The 26,159-nt window shown below is 35.4% G+C and overlaps 1 protein-coding gene and 1 long non-coding RNA gene across 8 annotated transcripts in view; both read right to left on the reverse strand.

The window, feature by feature from the left end:
• The window catches only part of LOC149541201 (uncharacterized), a 205,244-nt gene that overhangs the window by 137,956 nt on the left and 41,129 nt on the right, over positions 1-26,159 (reverse strand). For 4 of the 6 annotated variants that reach the window (XM_089802208.1, XM_089802206.1, XM_089802207.1 and 1 more), the window contains exons 2-6: positions 6,867-6,970; positions 3,609-3,695; positions 3,401-3,476; positions 3,072-3,146; positions 2,794-2,847 (exon numbers count right to left, since the gene is read on the reverse strand). In XM_089802208.1, coding sequence (XP_089658334.1) covers positions 2,794-2,847; positions 3,072-3,146; positions 3,401-3,476; positions 3,609-3,695; positions 6,867-6,970 — 396 coding nt within the window. Of the gene's footprint in view, positions 1-2,793; positions 2,848-3,071; positions 3,147-3,400; positions 3,477-3,608; positions 3,696-6,866; positions 6,971-7,699; positions 7,749-26,159 lie in introns of all 6 variants that reach the window. The other 2 variants (XM_089802209.1, XM_089802210.1) reach the window with 2 other exon arrangements.
• On the reverse strand, positions 20,037-22,421 carry LOC149541205 (uncharacterized). 2 transcript variants are annotated; one of them, XR_016356493.1, is made up of 3 exons: positions 21,555-22,421; positions 20,495-20,578; positions 20,037-20,309 (listed from the first exon to the last, which is right to left on the reverse strand). It is a non-coding gene; the product is annotated as an uncharacterized LOC149541205 (long non-coding RNA). The 2 variants fall into 2 exon arrangements; XR_016356492.1 differs by having other exon boundaries at positions 20,037-20,578.

Below are 26,159 nucleotides of genomic sequence, written 5' to 3' on the forward strand. Positions count from 1 at the left end.
AGATGTATGGAAGACTACTTTAAAATCTAAGGATGGGCTATTTGAATGGTTGGTGATGCCTTTTGGCCTCACAGATACCCCAACCACATTTATGAGGGTAATGAATGACATACTTAGGCCATTCACTGATTCTTTTGTTGTTGCATATTAGATGGCATTCTTATTTTCAATAAAACTTGGGAAGAAAAAGTGTTCTTTTGGTATGCAAAGTATTAAATACTTATGTTATTAACAATGAGGGTGTTCATGTTGATCCTAAAAAGATCGAAGTAATTAAAGACTGGCTTGCTCCAAGGAATCTCACAAAGTTGCGCAGCTTCTTGGGGTTGGCTGACGTTTATTGCAGATTTCTGTTTGGGTTTTCACATTTGCCTTGGCCTTCAAATCAGTCACTACAAGGTGTGAAAGCAAAATTTTGATGGACAGATGCTCAGTGACAAGCATTTGAGGAGTTAAAACAGAGGTTATGTTCTGCACCTGTGTTAATAACAATCTTGCAGGAGTTAAGTAGAAAATGATGCATTTGAATATGCCCTAGGAGCAGTCCTCATGCAACATGGACATCCGGTTGCCTAACATAGTGAGACTTTTTCTGGTGCAGTGTGTAGGTATCCCACCTATGATAAAGAATTATATGCTATTGTTCAAGCTTGCAAGCAATCAAAGCATTATACATTGGGAAAGGAGACTATCATCCAAACATATCACAAACCCCTTCAGTTTTTGCAAACACAAGGCAAATTACAGAATGATAAGCACCAAAGGTGGTCCACTTATCTTCAGCAATTTCATCTCAACATTCGTCATAAGAAAGGAAGTGCCAATAAGGTAGTAGATTGAGCAGGACTCTAATTGCAAGAATAAGTATGGTATTAGAATCATGTGGTCACCAAACAGATAACTGGACCCACTGGGATGGACATGATAATGAATTTTCAGATGTTTATACTCAACTCACGGAAGGTAAACATGTGAATGATTATTACTTGCAAGATGGAATGCTTTGCCACCTTGGCCAAATCTGTGTGCCTAAGGCATAATGTAAGAAATTGATAAGGGAAGCTCACTATAGTAAGGATGTTGGTCCTTTTGGAATAGGTAAGACTACTGCTATACTTCAAAGATATTTTACTAGCCAAAAATGCAAAATGATGTAATAGAATACATTCAAGCATGTACAGCGTGTGCCATTGCAAAGCCTGCAAATGGCAAGCTTGATTTATATTTACCACTTCCTATTCCAAATAAACTTTGGTATTCAATTTCTATGGATAAAAATGGACATGATTGTTTATATGTTGTAGTAGATAGATTTTCAAAAATGGCTATCTTTATGGCCTATGGAAAGGCAATCTCTGCAAAAGAAACTACAAAACTCTTCTTTGAGCATGTTTGGGTTCATTTTGGGCTACCAAAAAGCATTATTTTAGACAGGGATGGTCAGTTTCTCAGTATATTTTGGTCTTCATTATGGGCAATGATGGACACCAAACTAACAAAGTGCACTGTATTCCATCCTCAAGCAAATGGTCAAACAAATGTTGCCAATTGAATGATTATTCAAATCTTGCATATGTATCACTCCAAACAACCCCCTACATAGGATGAGAGCCTTCCATATGTACAACATAGCTACAACAAGGCAATTCATAGTTCCACAAGCCATAGCCCATTTGAAGTTTGCCTTGGATATCAGCCTCTAGCACCAATAAATGTTTCTAGACCAGTTCTGCAACCTGACTTGGTACCATGCTTGGATAAGGAGAAAGAAAAAGCAATGAACTTCATTAATAAAATTCATCATTTGCAGCAGCAAGTTCATGAAATTTTGGAGCAGACCACTAAGAAGTATAAACAGAGGCATGATGAGCATCAAACACCTCATAATTTTTAGGTTGGGGATAAGGTATGGTTGCATTTCCAATTGCAAATTTCCAGACTTTTGGGACAAAATCCTCAAAAGGTCTAATTGGCTAGGACATCACCCCTATCCTCTCTCTGTGAGCTGTCTCTGCACAGGAGATTACCATGGAATGATATATTCTTTGGTTTTCAAGTACTAACTTTATAAGGAATTGAGCAACCAAAGCAAAATACATGCTCTCACTCTGTTAGATACCTAGAAGCAACTAACCTGAAGATCACAGACCTTGCAACTGTGTTGCTATAATAAATCACATGCATAAACCTTGTATTCATATCCAGACCAGGCCAGAAATTTTCGACCCAAACTGCAAGCTGGGTATTTTGGGAATTCTGCAAACCCTTGACTGTCACATTGATTGATGTTTAATGTGTTGTATCTGTTTATTCTTGAATTAATAAATCAGATATGACTGTCTTTTGTGTGAGTCTCTTCCGTTGAGTTATAGTTAACATATCCTGGAAGTGATTATTAAAAATATTGAGTGTTAGAGATATTCCTGTAACGGATATCACCTTTATGTAAATTGAAATAATTTGCTTCCTGCTGCTATTACATTTCATATTGGTTCTTCATTTATACATTTTAACTCTGGTTTGATCAAGGACGCCCTCTGAACAGGTATCAAGAAACAAAGAAACGGAAGAAGAAATAATTGTCCGCGATGCAATCTCCAATATTATGCAATATGTCCCCTGTCTCATTAGCAAGCTCTAAGTTTAACCAACAGAAAACATTGACAAGATTCTTTCAGAATTTTAGCTTCCAAATCTGAGAATTGAGATGCACAACTAATTTACAATTCCAAATTTAATACTGAAAAGCTCAAAGGCATCTGCTTCAGAACACCCTAGAAGCGAATTACTCACTTGGATATAGCGCATCGTAGCAATCGTCTTTCTTAGGAGCAGAGAGATTACAACCTGAGATTACAACCAATTATAGCCAATACAGAAAAACTTCAAACATCAAGTTGCCAATGAAATAATGTCAAAACATTCCAAAGGTGGTTTCATCAAATCTGACTCGAACTTCATTGACCAACTCAAACAAACACAACTTCGTGCACAAAAAAATAATTTACAACTGGCAATTGTAGTACTTGTCTAACATTTAAAAAATATCATTACTTATAAATAAACATTACCTTACTAAAGTAACCAGCTAGTAAGGTTCTATGTGGGCGGTCAGATTCCAAGAAGGAAAAAAGCAAATTCATCAACTGTGAACATCAGAGTAAAGATAGATATGAACAAATCATAAACATGTGACATAAAATACCTAAGGCCATTATAAATGAAATATTGAATCAAACCAGAACGTGATTGAAATTCCAAAAAAAATCTTAACATGGGTCTGTTACCATGAATGCACTTAGTCCAACTTAAATGTTATACATGAATTTAGCCCCACTGCAATGTGATGTTTTTCATCTGACAGGATTATGCATAATACATGATGTGCATAGAAACAAACCTCTTCATCCTCGATCAGTGTCTTAAGAATAGCATCAATTTCACAAGAGAATATTTCACAAGCAATAAATGGAAACCTGAAACATACAAAACCAAAAACACAGAAGAGTTGACATCATGAACAATGGAATTAAAAAACAATACACTACATAAACTAGACTCTCGTATGCCGAGTACTAAAAGATACGAAAGCTAAGCAAAACAATTACCTGAAACATCGTCTACTTTCTGCATTCTCTGGAGGCTCTTCAACAATGTAACGTATCATGCGTTGCATACATTCCTTGTCTCGAAGACTGAAAGAAATCATAAAATAGATTTCTCTAGTTTAAAAAAGGTATTTTAAACATAGTATTCAAAATTAGCTTCAAAAAATACCTAGGAAATTGAAAATGATACGTGATGAAACAAAATTCTTTTTATTGGATATCATACACCAAACAATTCAGAAAAATTAAATAAGGGAAAAAATACACATAAATATTCATAATAAAAGCACATGGTAAGTGTGCTCTTTACAAAATGGGTTAGATCAAGGATGGAGGAAAAAAATCTGTAACATCATATTGAAAGAATGCAATTAACAAAATGTGAAATACAAAGATCAAAATGTACTATGAAAGTGTAGGATAATTTTTTTAACATAAAGGAAACAAAATATGAATTATCCATAAAGAGATACAATTACATCAAGAAAGATGAAGAGACATATCAGATATGAACTATCTTCATAATTGAAAAACAGTTCCTGTCAAGTTGTAATTGACTGTAATTCTCCATGGTTGCATCAAACAAGTGGTCTCATGTGTGCTACAGTCTAATTGGAAAATGCTGCACCCCTACGAAACTCGCAATTGTAAACTTAATGAAATTTCATTATTCATAATTCAGTGATTACAAATGAAAATGTAGTCACCTTATAGAGAGAAATAATTGAGAACAAAATAAAAACTTTCTAAAAGACATGGAGGCCTGGCACCTCCAAAATTACATCTCCAGAATCAAGGATGAGTTATCTTCCCTAGTGGATTATAAGATTACACGCATTAAAAGATCTGGGAATAAAGAAGCTAACACAATGCCGAATTGGGCATTAAATCTCAACATCTTTGAAATTGTCACGGAGAAATATTCTGATGTCAGATGGGAGGAATTAACCAAATTAATAAGTATTCTCCTTTTCACTCATCTAGCCACCTTTCCCAACTCATTAATGCGGCATGCAACTGAGGAAGATGAGGAGCTATCATTCCCCTTAAGTACTACAATGGATGCGACATACTTCAATCACATTCCATCATTCACCACCTTAAAAAATAAAAGCATGTGCCCTCAAACTCACCAGTCGCTTTGGTTGCAGAGGATTAGCAGAGGTAAATTCTTGGGTGCTGCAAAAATGGAAACCACTTTCACCCTTCAGTGACGAAAGCAACAAAACCCCATTTGTGGTCATAGCAGAAGAATTAGGGTGGACAAAATGTTCAAATTCATTCACCACAGACTTGCAGATGCCTATTGGTTGCTTGGTAAAATGTTCTACCAGCTGGAAAATACACACCGCACCAACACGGACATCTACTCCATGATTCTGGCATGGGCTTTAACTTGAAGAAGGTAAGGACATTGTTGGGTTCATGATGCTCCAGTTGGTTCCTAAGGACTATTTGTTAGATTTAGAGGAGATTTTTCATGCCTCAATCCTTGGAATTGAAATAAATTTGGGAGAGAAAGAAACTGTCATTGAAAAATTTCTAGGTACAAAATACACTCCATTTGTGTGGAGATTTGAAGAGAGCCTGAAGCATAAAAGGTTCAAGGAGACAAGAAAGGCCTGGCACGCACTTAAGCTACTAGTCATGCAACACATCACTGACAAGGACATAGCTCAGATGAAAGCACGGGTAGGGTGGAATACAGATGATCAAGAACAACTAGTTGAATTGAAGAGAGCTAGGGAAAAAGCAGAAAATGGGGGAAAAGACTACCCAGAAGCTAAACAAAAATATGTTAAGAGCAAGAATCTAGGGGTTTGTCCCACATGCCCTCAGATGAAGCAAGGTTTCGCTTCCCATTTCGAGTGTTGGTCTGTGCTGGTTTATGTGGGTTGGTGGTTCTCTATGTTGTTTTTAATTATCTTTTACATAAATTGTTAAATTCTCTGGTGTTTGGGAGGGAAAAGAATGTTTGAGTTGGCTTTATTTTTGTGATTTCACTCTTTAGGGCAACAGGTTAAACTGCCAAAAAAAATTTGCAAATGGGGAAAGGGACAACAGAATGCCTCAGTGAACAACAATGAAATAGCAAGGACTCCCCTTCGTTTTGCAATGCTAAATGGTGACGCGATAATTAGAAGAACAAGCAGAATGATGCCAATCAATGGGTGCCTGTTTTGGTTAGATTTATGCTACAGCAGAATTTTTGGAAAGCTTCTTTAATGTCTCTTTCTCTCCTAATGTGACTTGAAGTGTTAATCCTTCTATGTTTTCTTCTGCTGGTTCCCACAGTAATTCTGTATGTTTGTAATTTTGGGGCACCTCCGTCATAAAAATGACAATGGCAGCTCTCTGGAATTGAGGCTGCAATGAGGGTTATAGGTTAGGGTTTCTCTCTGGATGGAGGATTCAGCACATGGACCTCATCCAAGAACTTTCAAGCTTATGTCGATGCACTCTAAATATAGATTATGTAATGTTCTAACTTATTTTTAAAAATATATCTTATTACCAAGAAAACATAATAATTCTACTTTAAATATTCATTTTTATTTTTAATATATATTTATATAGATATCCCCAAGCTGGAAATAAATTCGCCATCCCGGAAAATCAGGAAACCACTGGGTTAGGTTCCAAGGATTGATCTTTCTGAGTAGTATTTTGAATTGCAGGTGCATAATTCCTTCTTTGCTAGAATGGTCTTAGTGCTTTAGAGTTTAGACAACCCTTGTTGGCTGTAATGTATCAAGTTCTCCCTCGCTGTTCCCTTGATCAGCTTTGGATTTTTGAAGACATTATTATAAACTCTCATTTCCCTTATTGAGTAGTATCACAAGATAAAGCATCTTCAAAGGGAAATTCAATTCCTCTAGTCATTCCTTTAAGTACTATCTTACAATACGTTTATATATCTATCTACCCTACATTCTTAACAATATTTTGTTTCTCTTACATTCAACTATCATAGATCATTTAACATACTTGCCTTCAGTTGTAAATTACTTCAATAGATGAATTTGAATTGCCTAAAAAATAATTAAAAGGAAATAGATTGATTCACTATACTTTCTAACTGTCCAAGTATTACCAAACTTTCAGTGACTTATATTGACAATATTCTCAATCAACAACACCCAAAACAACAATAAAAATAATTTACCCAATGCATTCACATGTAAGGAAAAAATTTCAAGTGACTACCGCCTAACATTTAGACTTTCTTCAGCTCAGGAGCAAGTTCTAAAAATTTACAAATTAATAAGACGATTGTTGAGACCCTTGCATTCTTGAATAATTTCTTCTTCATCAAAGAGCTCTTCAAGTGTACACATTTCTTTGTGCAAAAGCGAATCCACCTGCCATAATAAAATTTAATTGTAGTTGATAGCAAAAATGCATGCTAAAAGATTCAAGCTAGAAATATATACTGAACATATATTATATTTGATGGCAGCAAAAAACAATGCATATCAATTGCATTACGTTAATCTTACAATAAAAAGCTTACTAATCTTCAAACATAATTACACTAAGGAGATCTGACAACACAAAGCTCGCTGATCTTTAAAATTTAGCCCCTATAAGTGAGAGATTGCACATCCATAGGCACCTAGTTAAGTGTAATACAACTAGAAAATAAAGGTTAACCACTTGCTCAAACATTAATACCAAAAATGTGTAAGTTCATTCATATATACACCTAATATTGTAACAAGTTACTAGAGCTACCTTGAAAGCCTTCCAGTTGTGTACCTAAACTATCATACAATAGACACTGTTTAAACATGACATCTAGACCAAAGGATCTCCACAGAAGAAAATTTAATATTTACAAATTCAAAAACTTTAGTGTAGAAGTGAACATTTTCAACTCACTTTTAAAACTAAACCGAAATTCCACATTCCTGAGGTAGGTTCACATAAATTTCACAAACAGAAATCATACAGTTGGAAAACAGATCAATAAGGACAAAAAGTAAAAGATTTAAGGCAGCCAATCCAAGATTAAGCTGCTCTAGTCCTTGATTAGCAAAAATGTAACCAAAATCAGCCGAATTGTAGAAGCTTATGTTTGAGAATCACACCTCATGGATTTAAGGTTTCACATTTGAACCATGACTGGTGGAAAATAAACTGCAGCATGACAGTAGAATACAATACCATTTTAAAATTTTAAAAAAAAAGTATGAGTCTACTCCCTAGAACTTAATGTTGAGCTATAGCAGATCACATGTTCAAACAATATTATTATTCACACTATATTGTTCATTCAAGAATTACTGACTTCAATTAATTAAATTTTGAAAGTGGAAATTTGGACATCAGTTTCAAAAAGCCATCTTATTCTAATTTAATAAACAAAATCAGCAGACTAGAAAATTATCCCAGTCAGTCAAAAATGTGGCATATTCATCGCAACAAACCCCAAAAATAGCATATATAGCCCCCAGTTAGATAAAATGACATAAACATACTTAATCGGTACATGTTATAATTTGATAACAATCAGATCAAAAGCTTGAGCCCAGTATCATTCACGCTATCTAAACTAATCATTTTTTTTACATAAAAAGTAAGTTCAAAGAAAAAACTTAGTCTGATTTCATATATAAAATTAGCTGATGAGAAAATTTACCCCAATTAGTATAATATTTTATAGACTTGCCCCAATATGCCCAAAACATAATAAATCCATTGCAGAAACCCAAAAATAACAGATTTATAGAGATAATCCATCAATTAAATTTAATATGCAGTTAGCTTATAGAGTATGCTAAATAAACCTTATTTGTGAAGATAGCAGTTTCAAAACAACAGACTAGAAGTTCGCAAGTTGGCAAGTAAATCAGAAAATTCAGTCTAGCAGTACAGTTTTCAGTCATTACATTTAATAAAATTTAGAAATTACCAAAGATAAATTAGAAGTACACTACAAACTGTAGAAGTTAAGCAAATAACAGGTCGCTGGCATATCCTGCCATAGCAGATAAACTAGATATCAGAAAATTAAAATAAGACTTCACAATTTTCTGATAAAACATCAAACCTAAGGAAATAAACAACGCCTAGAAATAACAGAGGTCAGTATAGCGAGAAGTGATGCATAAGAAAGAAACAGTGGAAGCAGCAAAAGGTGACATTAGTAAGATTGTCAATTCCTTGAATCAGCAGTCACAATCACAAATTGAGTTACAGACACAGAACTGTAACTATCTTTGAGGAGGACGTAATTAGAAGTAAAAGTTTGATAAAAAGAGTTGAGATAAAAGATTAATGATGATAAAGCAGTGACCAACTACTGGAAGTCAGCAATTAAGGAGTGATCTTATTGACATGAGCAGTAGTAATATGATGTATATTAATAGTGATTCCAAACTGATGGAACAGATACTAGCAACGAACAATATCAACTGTTGGAGAGAAAATGTGATGGATTTAATCAGATCGATCGTATGGGAAGATACAACCTTATCGAACATATTATCAACAATAGTTAGTGATGATCAAAGGAGACATAAGAGTAAGATATGACATACCAGTAACTTAAACAAACATCAGCTATTAATGCCAGTTAAGAGAAGAATTAACTAATCGACAATTAGTCATAACGTTCAACAGTAAATTGTTAAATGATCAAACAAGGGTGGGTAGCAGCAATTATTATATTTGTTATAAAAAGATACAGTACACTAAGGGGGGGCATCATTCTGAAGAGATGTATCTCTAGAAGGCCACCCCTCATCATATATGTGAGAGTTAATTAAAGAGGGGTGAAGAATAAGACATTATAACTCATCATATGGAAGAAATCATTATATTAAGTAAAAAAAATTGGTATGTCGTAGTTTTATCTATAAATCAAATACTGATTTACAGAATATTATATCCAACATTTATTAGGGATAAGTGTGTGTGTGTATGTAACCTAGCCCTTAAGGTGTTGTGTAAGGAGAGGTGGAGTATATCCTCACAAGGTAGGTGAATCCCAAGATGGGATATGGATGGATCTTGAAGCCTTGAGGTGGCCAATTTGTAGATTGGTTTCCAGGCACCCTACAACAAGTAAATGCCCATCCTCCTTAGGGTTGATGTTCAGGAGGGGAGTAAGGGATAAAGGCTTAAGTATGCTAAGTGTCATATAGTTTATGAATCGTTAATTGTTTCTTAATTTAATCTGATTTGAATGCATAGTCATATAGGGATTTAATCATTGGGAATTGACAGCCTCCTAGTAGGGAACATTACAAAGACAAACTCAATTGCCATTTCCAAGCACAACTGAAACCCTAGTTGGGAATTTTTGGGTAAATCAAGTAAAGTCTCCTCAATAGGGGACATTACAGTCACATGTTCAAACACCATAATACCGTATTATTCAAATTATATAAACAAGATTTTACCACAACTTTGATTATGAACTTCGACATAAGGTAGTCTATTGACCAAACTAATGAATCTCTCCCAGTCAACCCCACATCTTAAACTTTCACCTCTAATGAGTTCAACAATTAACAATTTACCCTCTGAGATAAGCTAAAAGATATCCAAAGTGTAATATCAGGAGGAAGTGTTCCAATAGGAAGGAGTGTTCCATCAAGAGGAAGTGTTCCGATACGAAGGAGTGTTCCGTCAGGAGGAAGTGTGCCGATAGGAAGGAGCGTTCCACCGAGAGGAAGTGTTCCATCGAGAGGAAGTGTTCCATCAGGAGGAAGTGTTCCGATACGAAGGAGTATTCCATCAGGAGGATGTGTTTTGTCAAGAGGAAGTGTTCCCATCCCACCTCAAAGCAAGCCAGCAGGAGCAGGTATTCCACCAAGAAGAAGAAAAAAGGCAACATAATGGCAATAGACAAACAAAAATTGCCTAGAATTACCAGGGACGGTTCGAAGGACCCCGCATGTCACTGTAAAACATGCATAACCATATGGCAAGCTAACGGAGAGAACAATGCAAACGAATGGCTAAAAGCATTCCTTGCCACACTAAGAGGTATAGCCATTGACTGGTATATAGATTTGGAGGCAGGCAAGAAGAACACATGGAATAATCCAAGGTTGCATGGGTACTCGTACCCACACCCCTGGTACTCGTACCCACGTACCCAAGTACCGGGTACACGTATCCCACATACCGGGTACTCGGTGGAGAGCATCATAGCTAAGGACCTTGATTAAGATTCTGATTTTTTTTTTTGGTTTTTTTAATTTTTGTATTAGCTTGTTGTTTATCAAACTTAATTCAATACCAAATCAGTTTGAAACTTTGATACTCATTAACAATATACTTTATCACTATTCAAGTCATAAGTTTATCATTTGCAATATGTCATTGTCATATGATTTAGGGTCTTCTTGTTCATGTTTAAAGTCTACCTTCTTTGTTATGCATCTAAGCATTTATCATGTATTATTATTTCAAACATATAGCAAATCTGAAACTGAAAACAATACATTACATTTGCAAACTTTATCACTGTTCTTGTTTTGAAAAACCATTGTCATGACTCATAATTTCAGATTATTTATAAATACAAAAGTATAATTTTTAAATAAGTTTGACATACCCAAGTACCTCTATCCCTATTATGAAAAATACTTTAAACATTAAACATTCAGCAATAGCATATGTATATATATTATAATTTGACTTATGGCTCATATTTTCAAATTTCTTGTTTTGAATGCTCAATGTTATGACTCGTGACATATATTTTGATTTTTATATTTTCTATAAATTATTAATTATATAGAAAAAAATTAGGCATACACACGTACCCCCGTCCCCTATTTTGAAAAATATGCGTACCCGTACCCGTTCCTGTACCCGTTCCCATTCCTGTACCCACGTACCCGTGCAACCTTGGAATAATCTCTGCACAGGCTTTAAGGGAGAATTCAGACTCCTAAGGGACGATGATGAAATAGTGACCAAGATTTATAATGCAAGGCAAGGAAAAAGTGAATCCATTAAAGCCTATAGTAGAAGGCTAAAAGAGCTGATAAGAAAACTTGACAACAAGCCTGCGGATGGACTAAAGAAAAGTCGGTTCATTGAAGGACTGACACCGTCCCTTAGGAAAAAGATGAAAATAGTCCCACCATCAACCTTTGTGGATGCATGTACTCGCGCAATGGACATAGAAAGTGAGAACAAAACCTCCAAGGCAAGAAGGCATGGAAGCACGAATCAAACTTCAGAAGAAAGTGAGGACGAATCTAAAACCATCCAAGCCCTGAGAAAGGACACGAGGCAATTAATGGAGGTAACAAGGAGTAAGGAAGAGAAAAAAGAAGGGAGGCAACTTTGATGCACAAATTATGAAAAGGAAGGTCATAAAAAAGGGGCATGTCCAAGGAAAGCATTTTGTGAGATTTGTCAGGTGTTGGGACACGCAATCAAAGACTATCCCTACAATCTAAAAACACAGAGCGCTCAAGTATTCTTCACACAAGGAGAGCAATCTACACCACCCTCCAACCCTCCAAAGAACACAAATACAAAAGCCTTGCCAGGAGGATATAGAAATAATAGAAGAGGGAGTAATAATAATAGCAACAACAACAGCAATAACAACACACCCCAGCGAGCAATTCAGTATGATTCTAAGGGAAGACCTATGATACAATGTAGTAGGTGCAATGAATGGGGACATTTTGCACAAAACTGTCAAAATAGAGAAGGACAGAATAAAGGAATGTTGTGTAAATGGTGTGGACCAAGCAATCATGAGGATGTGAATTGCCCCAGGCAAAAAGGGGTGAACATGTTGGATGTTGAAGAACCAAAAAGTGAAATCCTTGCCATCACAAGGATGCAAGCCAGGAAACTTGTTTACCCAGATGCTACTATGAAGAAGGAAAGATTTCTTGAAGCCAGGAAAGACATTCAAGATAACATGCCAGCAGAAGGGAAGGCAAGGCCAGAAAAACTTCTTACCGATGGGGTTGTACCAAGTATCATGACACAAGTACTAGAGACCACCAACCCTATGAAAATTACCGATTTACTGGAAACATTACCTCAGTTGCAAGTAGCATTAACACAAGGGGTAAGCATGAAAGAGATAACCTCCAAAGAAGAGAAGAATGAAGAAGCACACGTTGGGAAACAAAATAACACCCTATTCACTATAGGAATGGGGAGGACACCAGCAGTAGTGGAAATGGAAATACTACTCATGTACACAGAATAATATAGATATGTTTACAGAGCAAAACATAGAATGTACCTTATTGCCACAATACCAAGTTGGCGAGGAAATGGTTTACTTTATTCATACCAAAACATCATGAGTACATTATCAATATTCCAAGTGCTTATAAAAAGAGTTAGTTGGTTAGGAAGACCAATCGAAGCATTCCCTCACTTCCTAACTACCCAACCCGCTCAAGCTTAACAAGTGCTAAATATAAAATTACTTTATTCTCTACTACAAAGTTACAATTTTGAAACGCTAAGTTTTCAAAAAATATGTAGTAAAAACTGATTTTCAAGATTCAACATAATTCCTTAAATCAAACTTACTCCATTCATACATAAAGCAAACAAAAAGTAAAATTTCCACAAGAAATCAATATTTAATCAAATATTACCCTAGTAAGTCTGGTTCGAAAACAACTTCTAAGTTCTAACCACAGGAAATACAAAACAAAAAATATAGTCTAATTGGTTAATTCAACACAATTTCCAAATACGAAGATAATCCAATTCCTTAAACAAAATCAACTTAGGTAGGCTCCTCCTAACAAGATTATGATCATAATTGACATGAAATGTCAGCTGTTTGTTCCACCCATGAATTTTGCAACTGGCCATGTCTAGACTTTCAATGGCTTGCAACTTGAATTTCAACTTCTCACTTGCACGACAAACCATCCTGCATGCCCCCAATTTTTTGTGAATTTGTTACATCCCATATTTTATTTTAATTCAAAACATTCTGAATATAACTTATAGTCATTGAGACTTCATGTGAATTGGAAATTAGTTATTAGTTATAATTTTATGATTAAATTATTTGCATTGGAACTTATTGGAAATGTACTTTCACCACATTATTTTCTTTGCAATTGTACGGCGAAGGTGGGGAAGCATTGACAGAGAAGGATTAGGGCACAAACACCAACCTGCCACCAAGTTTGTTAGATATTTGTCCAAACCACTATGGCCAAGGAAAAGTAGAATACGGGAGACTAAATAATACCAAGTTTCCACTCTGAGCTGACTAGGTCATCAAATTTTTAAAAGTGTATATATATTTATATAAATAATAAATGAAATAAAATTATTACCTTTAAATTGGAATTTGGATGTTCTGCATTATCTGATGTCGGATGTATTATTTTTATAAGTAATAGTATTTATGTATTTTTGTACGTATTAAAAATGTATATACATATATTTCTAATATAACATGTATATCTATATATAGACAAAATAATACGTACAAGTATATGTGAATAGTATAAGTATTGTTTATAGTATAGTATGGGTGAAAATTAAATTCCCAAATCAAATTTAGTTTTAACTCATGAAAAGTCCATCGGCCTCATATAATTCCAAAATACAATGACATTAAAAGTATATGTCCCTACGATTTATGGAGGATTGTCCATGTCTGAAAATAAATCTGGCCGCACAAAAATCGTGATCTTTCTTTCTTTCTTTTCTGAGTTATGGAGGCAAAAAGCTATTACTTTAACTGAATATTATAGAATGCAAGCTGGAAAATCACACCATAGATCGTCAAGGATACCTACAAAATCATAAAGATGTATCAGAACTATGAAAAGTTTACAAATAATTGGAATTAGTAAATCTTGTCAGTTCATAATGGGAATTGCATATTAGTTAAGTCTGTCAAGTCGAGTGGTAGTTGTTAGGGCAAATAGTGGCCTTTACAACCCTTGCAAGGGTAGGTTTAGAGGCGAAGTAACGTTGCTATGATCACCAAAGCTCACGATAACCCATAGTCAAATGGACAGTTTGTTGGGAGGTACCCATAGTATACGCGGTTATGTAGTTGACAACTACACCAAGTTGCTCAAGCCCATTCTTAGTAGAGAATGAGTGGAGATTGCATTGTTAATATGAATGTTGATGATATTCCTACGAGGGAGTATCCTAGCATTGCTGGAGCATTGGGGAGATTATCAGCATAAATGTGTGTTGCCTTCATGACTATGTTTGTCATTGATGTCAACGTACTAATGATTATGTGAAGACTGACAAAGCAATAGATAGAAATTGAGATCATATGGATTGAGGATTGAAGATGAGGAAAAGTGCAATTGAGTACAGGTTCTACTGAGTGTCATGATGACTAGCTAAAAGCACATGAGGAAACATGAAGACAATTGACAATTATTCGAGATTTATTTAAGACAGAGTTCCTGAGAAGAGGTTCCTAGTAATTGGATTATATCTCCTAACAGAGATAGAATGTGGTTAAGCACAATAGGACAGAAGAAGAAGATTGATTTGTTGAGTTGTTTTATGAGATTGACACAGATTTGCAAAATGACATACATATTGTGGAACAAAGAGAAGAACCACGGAGTGAACCTAGAGCTTAAGTAAGAGTTGAGACAATGACACCTAATAAGAATCTAATGCAGAATCATCCTGCTAATTAAATTATTAGTAGCAAGGACAAAGGAGTGATGACAAGAAACAAGGTACAAAGAGAAGAAATATGTTTGATTTCACAAGTAGAACCTAAAAGTGCAGATGAAGCGAGTAAAGATGATTTTTGGATTAAAGCTATCAAAGAAGAATTAGATCAAATTGAAAAGAATGATACATGGGAACTGGTTCCTAGACCTAAGGAAAAGAATGTTATTGAAACTAAGTGGATTTTCAGAAATAAGATGAATGAAGAAGGTGAGGTTGTGAGAAACAAAACAAGATTGGTATGTGAAGGTTATTCGCAGCAAGAAGGTATAGATTATAAGAAAACATTTGCACCTATTGCTAGAACAGAGGCAATTAGAATATTTTTGGCTTATGCAACTAACAAGAAATTCAAAGTGTATCAGATGGATGTCAAATTAGCATTTCTGAATGGAGAACTTGGGGAAAAAGTCTACATTGAGCAACCTAAAGGTTTTCCTTTGACAAAAGAAAAGATATGGTTTTTAAGTTGAAGAAAGTGTTATATGGATTGAAACAAACACCTAGAACCTCGTATGCGAGGTTGAACAAGCACCTAGGGCCTCGTATGCGAGGTTGGATAAATATTTGGCAAAATTGGGATTTGCTAAAGGCACTGCAGACAATAATATGTACTTGAAGGAAATTGAAAATGGTTGATTAATAGTTAAAGTGTTTTTGGATGACATAATCTTTGGAGGAGATGTTGAAGCAAGTGAAACATTTGTTGGTGAAATGAAGAAGGAATTTGGGATTAGCATGATTAGTGAAATGGAGTATTTCTTGGGATTGCAAATTGTGCAAAATAGTAATGGTATTTTCTTATCACAGACTTAGTATCTGAAAGATTTGTTGAAAAGATCTGGTTTGAAAAGTTGTAAACCTATTGGTACACCTAAGCTAATTGGTCATAAGTTATCTAGCAAAGATGAGGCATCTACTGTTGAGCAGAAGAAGTACATATCAATGCTTGGAGGTTTGCAATATCTAACTCACACAAGACCAGATATAGCTAATGCAGTTAGCATTGATGCGAGATTTCAAGTTGATCCTAAAGAATCACATTATGCAGCAGTAAAAAGGATTTTCAAATATTTGAAGAGTACACCTGATTTTGGGTTATGGTATGACAGATCAAATTACTTTACCTTATGTGCATATATTGATGCGGATTGGCTAGGCAATATGGATGACAGAAAAAGTACAAGTGGTGGAGCATTTTTCTTAAGAGGAAGATTGGTTTCTTGACTAATCTAGAAACAGGATTGTATTTCATAAAGCACAACAGAAGCAGAGTATGTAGCAGCAGCAAATAATTTTAATCATATCATGTGGATGAAGAAAAATGTTGGAGGGCATTGGAGTTGAGTTTACAGAGCCTGTTATCATATGTTGTGATAACACAAGTACGGTGAGTATGTCTAAGAATCATGTATTACATTCTAAAACAAAGCACATATCTATTAACTATCATGTTTGGGGAGAGAAAGTTGTAGAGAAGGAGATCAGATTAAAGTATATCAATACAAACGAGCAAACAGCATAGAAATTTACAAAGCCTTTACCGAAGGATGGATTTGAGTACCTGAGAGGTATGCTTGGGGTTAAGCCCCTACCTACTTCTAGGTAATTGATGTAGATATTGGATCACTCCAGCAGTACAGGTCACTATTGTTTATCTCGACTGGATGCTTGATGCTTCTTCTATGGGGGAGTATCTGTCCTTGAACTGAGTCATAAAGGACTCTTGGTAACTGGTATCTAACAGTGTTTTTGGACAATTGAGCTTGTTGAAGATCTTTTTGTAGCTAAATTGACATAATGATGCCTTGGTCATTGATGTCAATGGGAGATTGTTGTACATGAAAAACATTCAATGGAGAAAATATTGATGTCAATGGGGGAAGTATATCAATGAGGGAGCAAAAAATTGATGGAGAGTTGTTCCTAATATTCAGATTTGATTGATGACGAGGATTTGAAAAAGAAGAGTATAGTTGAGCAATTGCAACGAAGATATATATTTGGTATTCATGGAACTTAGATGTTTTTTATCTATGTTGTCATCAATGCCAAAGGGGGAGATTGTTAGTATGAATGCTGATAATATTCCTATGGGAGAGTATCCTAAGATTGTTGGAGCATTGGGGAGATTATTAGCATGATTTTGTGTTGCATTCATCACTGTGTTTGTCATTGATGTCAACATACTAATGATTTTGTAAAGACTGACAAAGCAACAGACAAAGATTGACATCGTAAGGATCAAGGATTGAAGATGACAAAAGCACAATTGAGTACATGTTCTACTAATTGTCATGATGACGTGGCTAAAGAGTGCATGAGGAAATATGAACACAATTGACAGTTATTCAAGATTTATTAAAAACATTTCTTGAGAAGCGGTTCTTGGTAATTGGATTATATCTCCTAACAAAGACAGAATCTTGTTAAGTGCAGTTGGATAAAGGAAGAAGACATGACGATGATGGCATGGTTGATCATGTGAAGTCTATTGTTTCACGTGTGAAGGATTGTGAAGACTGTGAGCCAACAGTACTATGTAATTATGAAAACATGTATCGTAACGTGTATTGTAATATCTTTATGAGCTCCTATTGTAATTGTAAATTGAGAAAGCCTCAAGGTCGACTCAATAATTAGTTGGAGGACTTGGTATAAAGGAAAGTTGTTTTTCTTGTGGTTAAGTGCAATTGTGACAAGTAATTGAGATTGTGGTTGTGAGCGAAGTATATTAATGCAAGTGAGTGAACCTAGATATAAGATCTAGCGAATCTAATATTATCTTGAGATTAAAGAAGTGTTTGGTGTAGCTAAGGCATAATGACCTAACAAAGAGATTGTATTTGGCAAAGAGGTTGTTGTGGACAGTTGTTTATTTGTATTATTTTGCAAACTATAGTACTAAGATCAATTGGACAGTGAGTTCGGTGGTCTTGCCCCTAGAGTGGGTCCTCTCCTAACAGGGTTGGAATCTCGTCACAGGGATTCAAAGTCTCCTAATAGGGACTGATATGTACTAATTGTATTTCATTGACTCCTAGCAGGGTCCATCCTCTTACAAGGAACTCATATATTAGTAAATCATTTTGTGGGTACCATCCCCACTGGGATTTTCCCTCTGGTCAAGGGTTTCCCTAGTTAACAAATCTGGTGTTATTGTGTATGGTTATCTTCTTGTGGTTGTTGCACTTACTGATTATATGTTTCAGACTTAATAAGGTTAATGAGAGTTGTTTTAATTGGATAACTGATTCACCCCTCCCTCCCTTCTTAGTTATCTTGGTGGACTTTACTTTCTAACATACACTAGGTCCCTGGTTGGAAGGTTAAGCCTCTGTCAATGCTTTTCCTCTCCTCCAAAGACCTAGACTTGCAGAAAGCAGCTCAAATCTTGTTTCTCTTGATGTGGTGTGATCTAAACCTTGTAAGTATTCTATGATTTTCTTTCAGTTGCATCCTTGTCTCAGCTTTAGCTTTATATTTTATACATTTACTTTCCTATTCATATGAAATGGTAGTTAAGATTTTGCAGTTAGATATTATTTTACATATCATGTATAATATAGTCAGTCAATCTATTCTGATCATTTTTTTCTAATTCATCAAAAAGGTAGTTTAAACTTTAAATCTTTCAGTTGGTAGTTAAGATCTTTTCATGAGAATGCATTTATGATTTAGCAGTTAATCAATTTATTTCCTTTTCATGTGAAGGGTGGCTATTTTTCCTTCTATTCGGTAAAAAGAATAGAATATTTTAAGGTTCTCAGCCCTTTAGATTTTTAGATTGTTGCAGAATCTCTTAACCTGCAAATTATCACCTTCACAATAACAACTTATGTTTCATTCCAATAGGAATTATAACAATCAGTGAAGGAGGATGACTTCGATGGAGACTCACTTCACTGATGAGAAGATGAGGTCCCCTGCAAACAAAGCACATACTGCCGGAGCTGAATCGAAAAAAGAGAGCATTGGTGGGTTTTCTTCAGGAGATCTCCACTTTATTGCAGACAACACTTTTTTAGGTGCTCACCTTGAAAATGCAAAGATGAAGGTATTTCAAAATTATAATATATGTAGGACCTTAAAGCAAGAAATCAAGGGTATGGCCCTTCAATGGAAAAGACAACAGGAGATTGCCTAAACCCAAAAGATCCACACAAAGCAGCTCACCAATTAACAAAAAGGCGAAGCTACGGCAATCACACCAACATCCCTTACCTGAAAAATGCTATAAAGGAAGATTTCGCCTCTTGTGAGAAATGGCTCCAAGGATTAGACAGTATTGCATGCCCATCAGAAAATCTCTCTGAGGCAGACTTTGTCATTGATAGACAAAAAGATTAGTGTTTGCCAATATCAATGAACAATCTCAATGGAGGGAATCTGATACAGACTTCACTAGTGATGCTGAGATTAAGTTAGTTATTGATCGATTAAGGAAAAGATATAGTATCCCACACTGGATATTGTCTCAAATCTGGTTTCGTTTGTCAATTTTGAATGTTTGACGATTTGTCAAACACTTTGCATGCAAGCTTTAATACCACTGTAAGAAACTCGTTGCTTCTACCCCTGAAGTCTCAGTTTTAACCTTTTGCATTTCATCAAATGGATGGCATGCAATGCCTATGTTCTGATTTCTGAGTGTATATGTTTTTGTTTTGTTTGTATTTGAATAATTTGCATTGCCAAAACATATACCAAAGCATTGAATTAAAACCGATAACTTGCAGAAACAAATAATGAACATTCAAACCATAAAATGCAATTTTACTGCCACTATATCAGGTCTGATACAGTTTGTTTTAGATCACAATAATATGTAATATTTCAATATATTTACTCCAGCTCTACAAACAAAGATTGAAAATTCTTTAATCTTCATACCCAGCAGACTGAAGTCAAATACTGGTAAATCTAATATGAAAGAATCAGCATCAGCAATTCCAGAGATCAGTGCGACAATGGTGAACCCTTATCATGGATGCTCAGCAAATCCAAAGAATGGCACGCAGCCTGCAAATAAATATTCTTTAGCATTCATCTTCAAACTTCTGATCTGCAAAAAAGTATTCTCTGAAACCCTTGGCAAGAGGGAGGTATTGTAGCAATTACTATGCCTGGTACAGCATCACTATTCCCAGGTACTGTAGAATCGCTATTCATAGACACTGTAGCAGAAAGATTTGAAATCTGATTACCAATGGCTGTCAATGATAACCCGCCAGTCTGCAGCAAATAAGCATCAAATATATGCACGAACCCTTGATATTTCTTCCACAAATCTGCACAATGAAGACATCTAAATGAAGCCTTTCCTCAAGTAATAATTTGGTGATCTCTCACAACCTCAAAACTGCTAAACAATGAAAATTGGACAATCTCCAGTGCCCCTGGAATAGCTGAAAGCCTTGTTTCAATTGCACAAACTCCATGAGACAAATGATCATCAATAATCAGTTTGATTTGCTTTTTAAAACCCTTTATATCCTCTCCACGCTTAAATGTCTTTCATTCCCTTATGAAATTCACTTTTAGGATTTTAAACTTTATAATAAATCTCCAAAGAGGACGCCCAAACCAAAGTCATAATAAATGCTCATTCATATCATTAATGATATTTGCTTGGACATTTAATAATGTATCTCATAAGCGGGCCCTTAATAACATATTTCATTTGCTTGGTCACTTAATAATATGTCTCATAAAAGCAGGGCCTCATTCCAACCTAAATGCACCTTTTTAATAACTTGACTTTATAATCAATAAATGTCCTTTTATAATAAAGTAAAATAAAATCATTAAAGGATTTCACTTTATAATTTGACTTTATGATATTAAATTCCCTTTAATTATAAGGTCATGTGAAATCAATATATGTAATGAACCCAATTTGGACTCACTCAAACAACTCCCGGAAAATTATGAATTCCTAAAGATTTTGTCTTCAATATCTAATTCCAGGAAAAATGCGAGCTTTGATTTTATCCAAGATACTAAATGATGCCAAAATGATATTAACTTCCCACTTATTTCATTTGAACACAATATCAGAATAACAATTAAAATTGGTAAATATATTCTACTTTCAATTCTGCCCTTTAAGCTTGCATATATAATTCTGAAAATGTAACTCTCCTTGAAAATGCAATTCAATTGACACACTATAACTGAAATGAACAAGTGACACCAATTATCAATCATTCAATTATTTGATATTTTGCTATGCACGGAGAATTACTAAGTAATATAACTTGGAACCTGATGCCATATGCAGACCGATTTGGCTGAATGCTGGGATCACAGTCTAGTTGAATAGCTGCCTCCCTGTAATTAAATCGCAGCCTTTAGATGATTTACAATGCTGGGAATATGAAATGTGGCCCTTGAATTCAGTATTACAGGCCTTGAACACCAACCGCAGGCCAATTCTAGTAAACGCAGGGCCCCTGAATGAAAATTAGCAGGCCCTGAACATTGAAACGCAGGTCCAGTATATAAACCGCAGGCCTGCCAGAAGTAAACACAGGTCCTGAAATTAATGTCAGCAGCCCCAACAATGCAGATATTGGGCTCTGAAACAAATTGCAGTCCTCTAAACATTATACACTGGCATCCAACACTTGAAACAGCAGTGCTGGGAAAGAACGCAGCCTCTAGAAAATATAGAGTCAGCCTTCCAGAAATGACGCCTTGGTCCAGGTGTTGATTGCAGAGATCTATGGTGCCCACACGTAGCCTCCAGGTGATAATGTTGGCAAACAATGTCCAGATCGAACCTCTCAAATGCAGATTGATAATATTTCTTCAATAAATCCTCCCCACATATCCTCACAATCACCTCCCGTAAAAACAGATCTCCTTAGACACAGAAATATAGTAGGAGAATAGAAAATTGTATACTTCGGACAATTTGTAAATGCAATTTCTAGAAGAAATCTAAGACCTCAGAAACCCTTATACCTCAGCAAGGGCACAGAACTTCAGATTCAGAAATGTCACAAAGACAATTAAAGCAAATAACATTCAATCGGATGTCTTTTCCAATGAAATGAGCTCATATTTATAACCCTTTGTTGGCAAAGTTTCCCAAAAGAACTCAACTCCAAAATTGCAAAAGTTTCCCAAACGAACTTAGCACCTGAAACTTTCCAACACAACTCTTTTAGTAATATCTCTTAATAACATTATTATAGTAAAATATCATTATAATAATGTGACTTTAATAATTAATTCATCAATATGAGATCATGCAATAAATAACCACATCCTCTGTAGGTGATGACCAACTGCCAATGCCACCCACTGCACTGCCAAAAATAAACTTACTCAAAATAGTAGGTCCGCAACTAAGACCCCCCAATCACCCTGTCAGCTCACGAGGGTTGCCATAATGGACTAACTCAATCATCCGCAGAAGCTTGCCAAAAGTGGGGACATCACAATATAATATTCCATTAAAATAGTTAATTATTATTAAAGTAACACTTCAATTATAATTAAATGCTATGTTACTAAATTCTTCCCTAGCAACCCCAAAGTCTAATCCAACTTATGAAACAGTCTAGTCCTCATCATATTCTTCCAAAAGTCTGATCAAATTCTGTCAAACAAACCCAGCACAGTTTTTGTCGTTTTCATGGTGAATTTGCAATCTGCGGCAGGACTTGGAGCAAATTTTAAGGAAAAAAGGACTTTTTAAAGTTTTTTGGTCTATTTTAGTCAATCCAACCGTCCAACCCTAAAATAGACCACTAACAATTACAAAAAGCTAATATATATGCCATTTGGACTAAAACATTAATATATAAGGTGGTGTATTTTGTTGTTGCTTTACTCTTAGCATGGTAGTGTATGAAAATTATTGTTGCTGCATATATATACACATGCATATCGTTCATACATACAAACATCTATATAACATATCATTTTTTACAAATGAACCCGCCCCAAAAAAGATCAAACGAATTTCGATCCCGAATCTCAAACCCACACCTGAACCCAAATCCAAACTGTCGTAACTCCATTTATAACCATTATTTAATGATTCTGACTTCATCACTGTCTAGCCCACTATTCCCACTAGCAATCTGAATGCCTTACTAAAAATTGTACGGGTCCCCTCTCTACCATTCACTTACTATAAATAGTAGATCCCTCAAAACAGAACCAAAAACCTCTGAATATCAATGTCTCGGAACAAATGAAGGATCTTGTGAGGTAAAGGCAGACAACTGCCACCCAAAAAACTTTGTTGTGCCCAAATTGGACCATGTGAACAACTCCATTGGTCTATGAGGGTCAAGAAATACGTTAATCCTCTAAAAGCTGATGCTCACAAACATGGGGACATTACAAAAGGGTTGTCATTCTTAACTTCCTTTGTCAAATGCCTTTTAGAGAGTATCTCTACAAGTGATGTGCAAAAGCTGAGGATGAAAGGAGGAATCATCTTCAGGCTTGGGAAAAGGATATGTTTGTGTCCTTAACATAAAGGAAGTTGCTTGTGGTAATTTACAAAACAGGTTTAGATTATTGTTAGAGCCTTATACTATGTCCAATTGTGGCTAATGAATCTTAAATGTGCTTCACAAAACAAATACCCTCTTTGGATGGAATTCCCCCACCTTTCAATAGATTTTCAGTTTTGCACAAACAACATTATCCAAACTTGAAGTCAATAATTCGTAAGAAACAAATGAGGATCGCACTCCTTGCAACCTGTTAGAAAGGTTAATCTTTCCTTGGATGTATTAATTGGGATATTCCAAGGATCCCTAAATGTAGTTTGTCCTATTGTACACATGTGGAGGACATGTCATTGTCATCTCTATATAAGAGATGCTCCTCCTTTCTTCTTCACTCTTAGCACTTGATGTTATTGTATCGAGCTATTTTGCTCCAACACTCTCTCTCTCTCTTCTTTAGGCTTTTGCCTTCATTCATAATACTCACAAGGGGTTTTCTTTGCTTTCCCCTTATAAATCCTTGTCTCCACTGTTGAACCATCTTCGTGTATGCTCTTGGATTTTGCTTATCTCATGGTAACATTGTTTCACACTTAACTTACTTGGATTGTTCCTTGTTCCTTGCTCAATCTTATCATTTCTTACATGGTATCAGAGCTTGGCTATCTAATCCTTGTTTTAAGTTTTGTGTTGAAGGTTGCCATTCATTGGAGCACACCTTATTTGGAGACGTCATTGAGAGAAGAAGTTTGTGTTGCAATTTTCTGCTTACTCTAACATCCTTCAAATAAATACTGCAAAGCAAAGGCATTTGGCATAAATAATACTCAATAGTATTTCTCCTTAGGAGCCTTGGCCTTGGTAGCCTTGGCAACCTTTTCTTCGGCCTTTGGTGCAGCTGCATCCTCTGCAGCAGGGGCGTTAACGGCCAGTTAGGTGCGGGCTTGGAACCCTTGGAAGCCTTCACTGCGCCATTCATAGAAATTTTCTTGCTGTCGCCTTCTGAGCCGTTACTTCAACGGAAGAATTTAGGGCGAAGCGTGGCACCACTTCTCTCCTGGACACCCATGCTTACCGATTCCTCAAGGTCGGTTCTGCATCCATGCAGTGGTCGCAGTGAAACGCTCCTACCTGAGTTGATGCATGTAACGTTTTTTGATACGTGTCACTTTCATTATCATTTTTCCTGCAGATTTGTTTTTAACTTTGTTCCAAGTGTTGCATCTTAAACGTTTTGGGTGCTATTTTTATCAAATAGCGTTTTACGTTATCATTAGAAGTGTTTGAAATTTCGTTTCTTTCTTGCATGCAATTGTGTTGCATTCAATCATTGTTTTTATTTGGCATATCATTAGGTATCATTAATATAGGCATCCTAATTATAGAGAATTAGATTCGTTGTCCTTTTTAGGCTATTATCATTCTAATAACGCTTCTGCAGGATTCTTTTTCAGGTTTATCCTTGTACTAACGTTTTGTTGCAGAATTTTTTTTTGTTGTTCAGTTCCATCATCACATTTTTTATTCAAGTTAACGTATAAGTCATATTTCTATTAGGGGGGGCATTTTTATTCATAAAAATGTCAACCTTAATTCCAGAAATAAAACTTAGTTATTCTAATTATCATTCCTGGAAAACTCATATCTCATTCATTTTTCGTTTTGAACACCTCTTCGAAATAGCCACTGATCCTTCTCTTGAACCTGGTTCAGTGGCTACCCAAGACGAAAAGGATACTTGGAAATCTAAAAATGAAGAAGCTTTAGGTTTAATTGGTATTTCCATTATTCCAGATTTATATGTGTTAATTGCTCACTGTTCTAAAGCTCATGATGCCTAGTCAATCTTGCAAACCAAGTATGACAGTGGAGATGAATACCGCAAAATACAGTTACAGGATCAACTTGAAGATCTCAAGTATGCAGATTTTAAGAGTATGGATGAATTTCTGTTAAAATTTGATTCTCTTAAAAGCCAAATTATTGTCTTAGGTGTTCAATTAGAGGACATTCGTTTAATTCATCTTATTCTTAAAAAGTGTCTTCCTAGACAGTTTCAACAGTTTATAACTAATATTCATGCACAGCTTGCTATTCCTACTTTAACTTCTCAGTTAACTTATGTTATTTTTCAAACTTTACTAAGACAGGAAGAAGCTAAGCTAATCCAGTTTGGTACCCTTAAATCAACTGAACATGCATTTGTGTCTCGAAATTCAAATAATAATTTTCGTTCCAATAATAATAATAATAACAACAAACAATATAATACTAATTCAAATAATTCCAACAATAAATTTCATGCGAAATATAACAATAATAACAATCATCATAATAACAATCGTAATACTAATAATCAAGGGAATCATTCCAATTCCAAACCTCATTGTTCTTATTG

The sequence above is a fragment of the Cupressus sempervirens genome, chromosome 9 (assembly GCF_028749045.1).
Source record: "Cupressus sempervirens isolate cs-2001-9-10 chromosome 9, ASM2874904v1, whole genome shotgun sequence".
Taxonomy (NCBI): domain Eukaryota; kingdom Viridiplantae; phylum Streptophyta; class Pinopsida; order Cupressales; family Cupressaceae; genus Cupressus; species Cupressus sempervirens.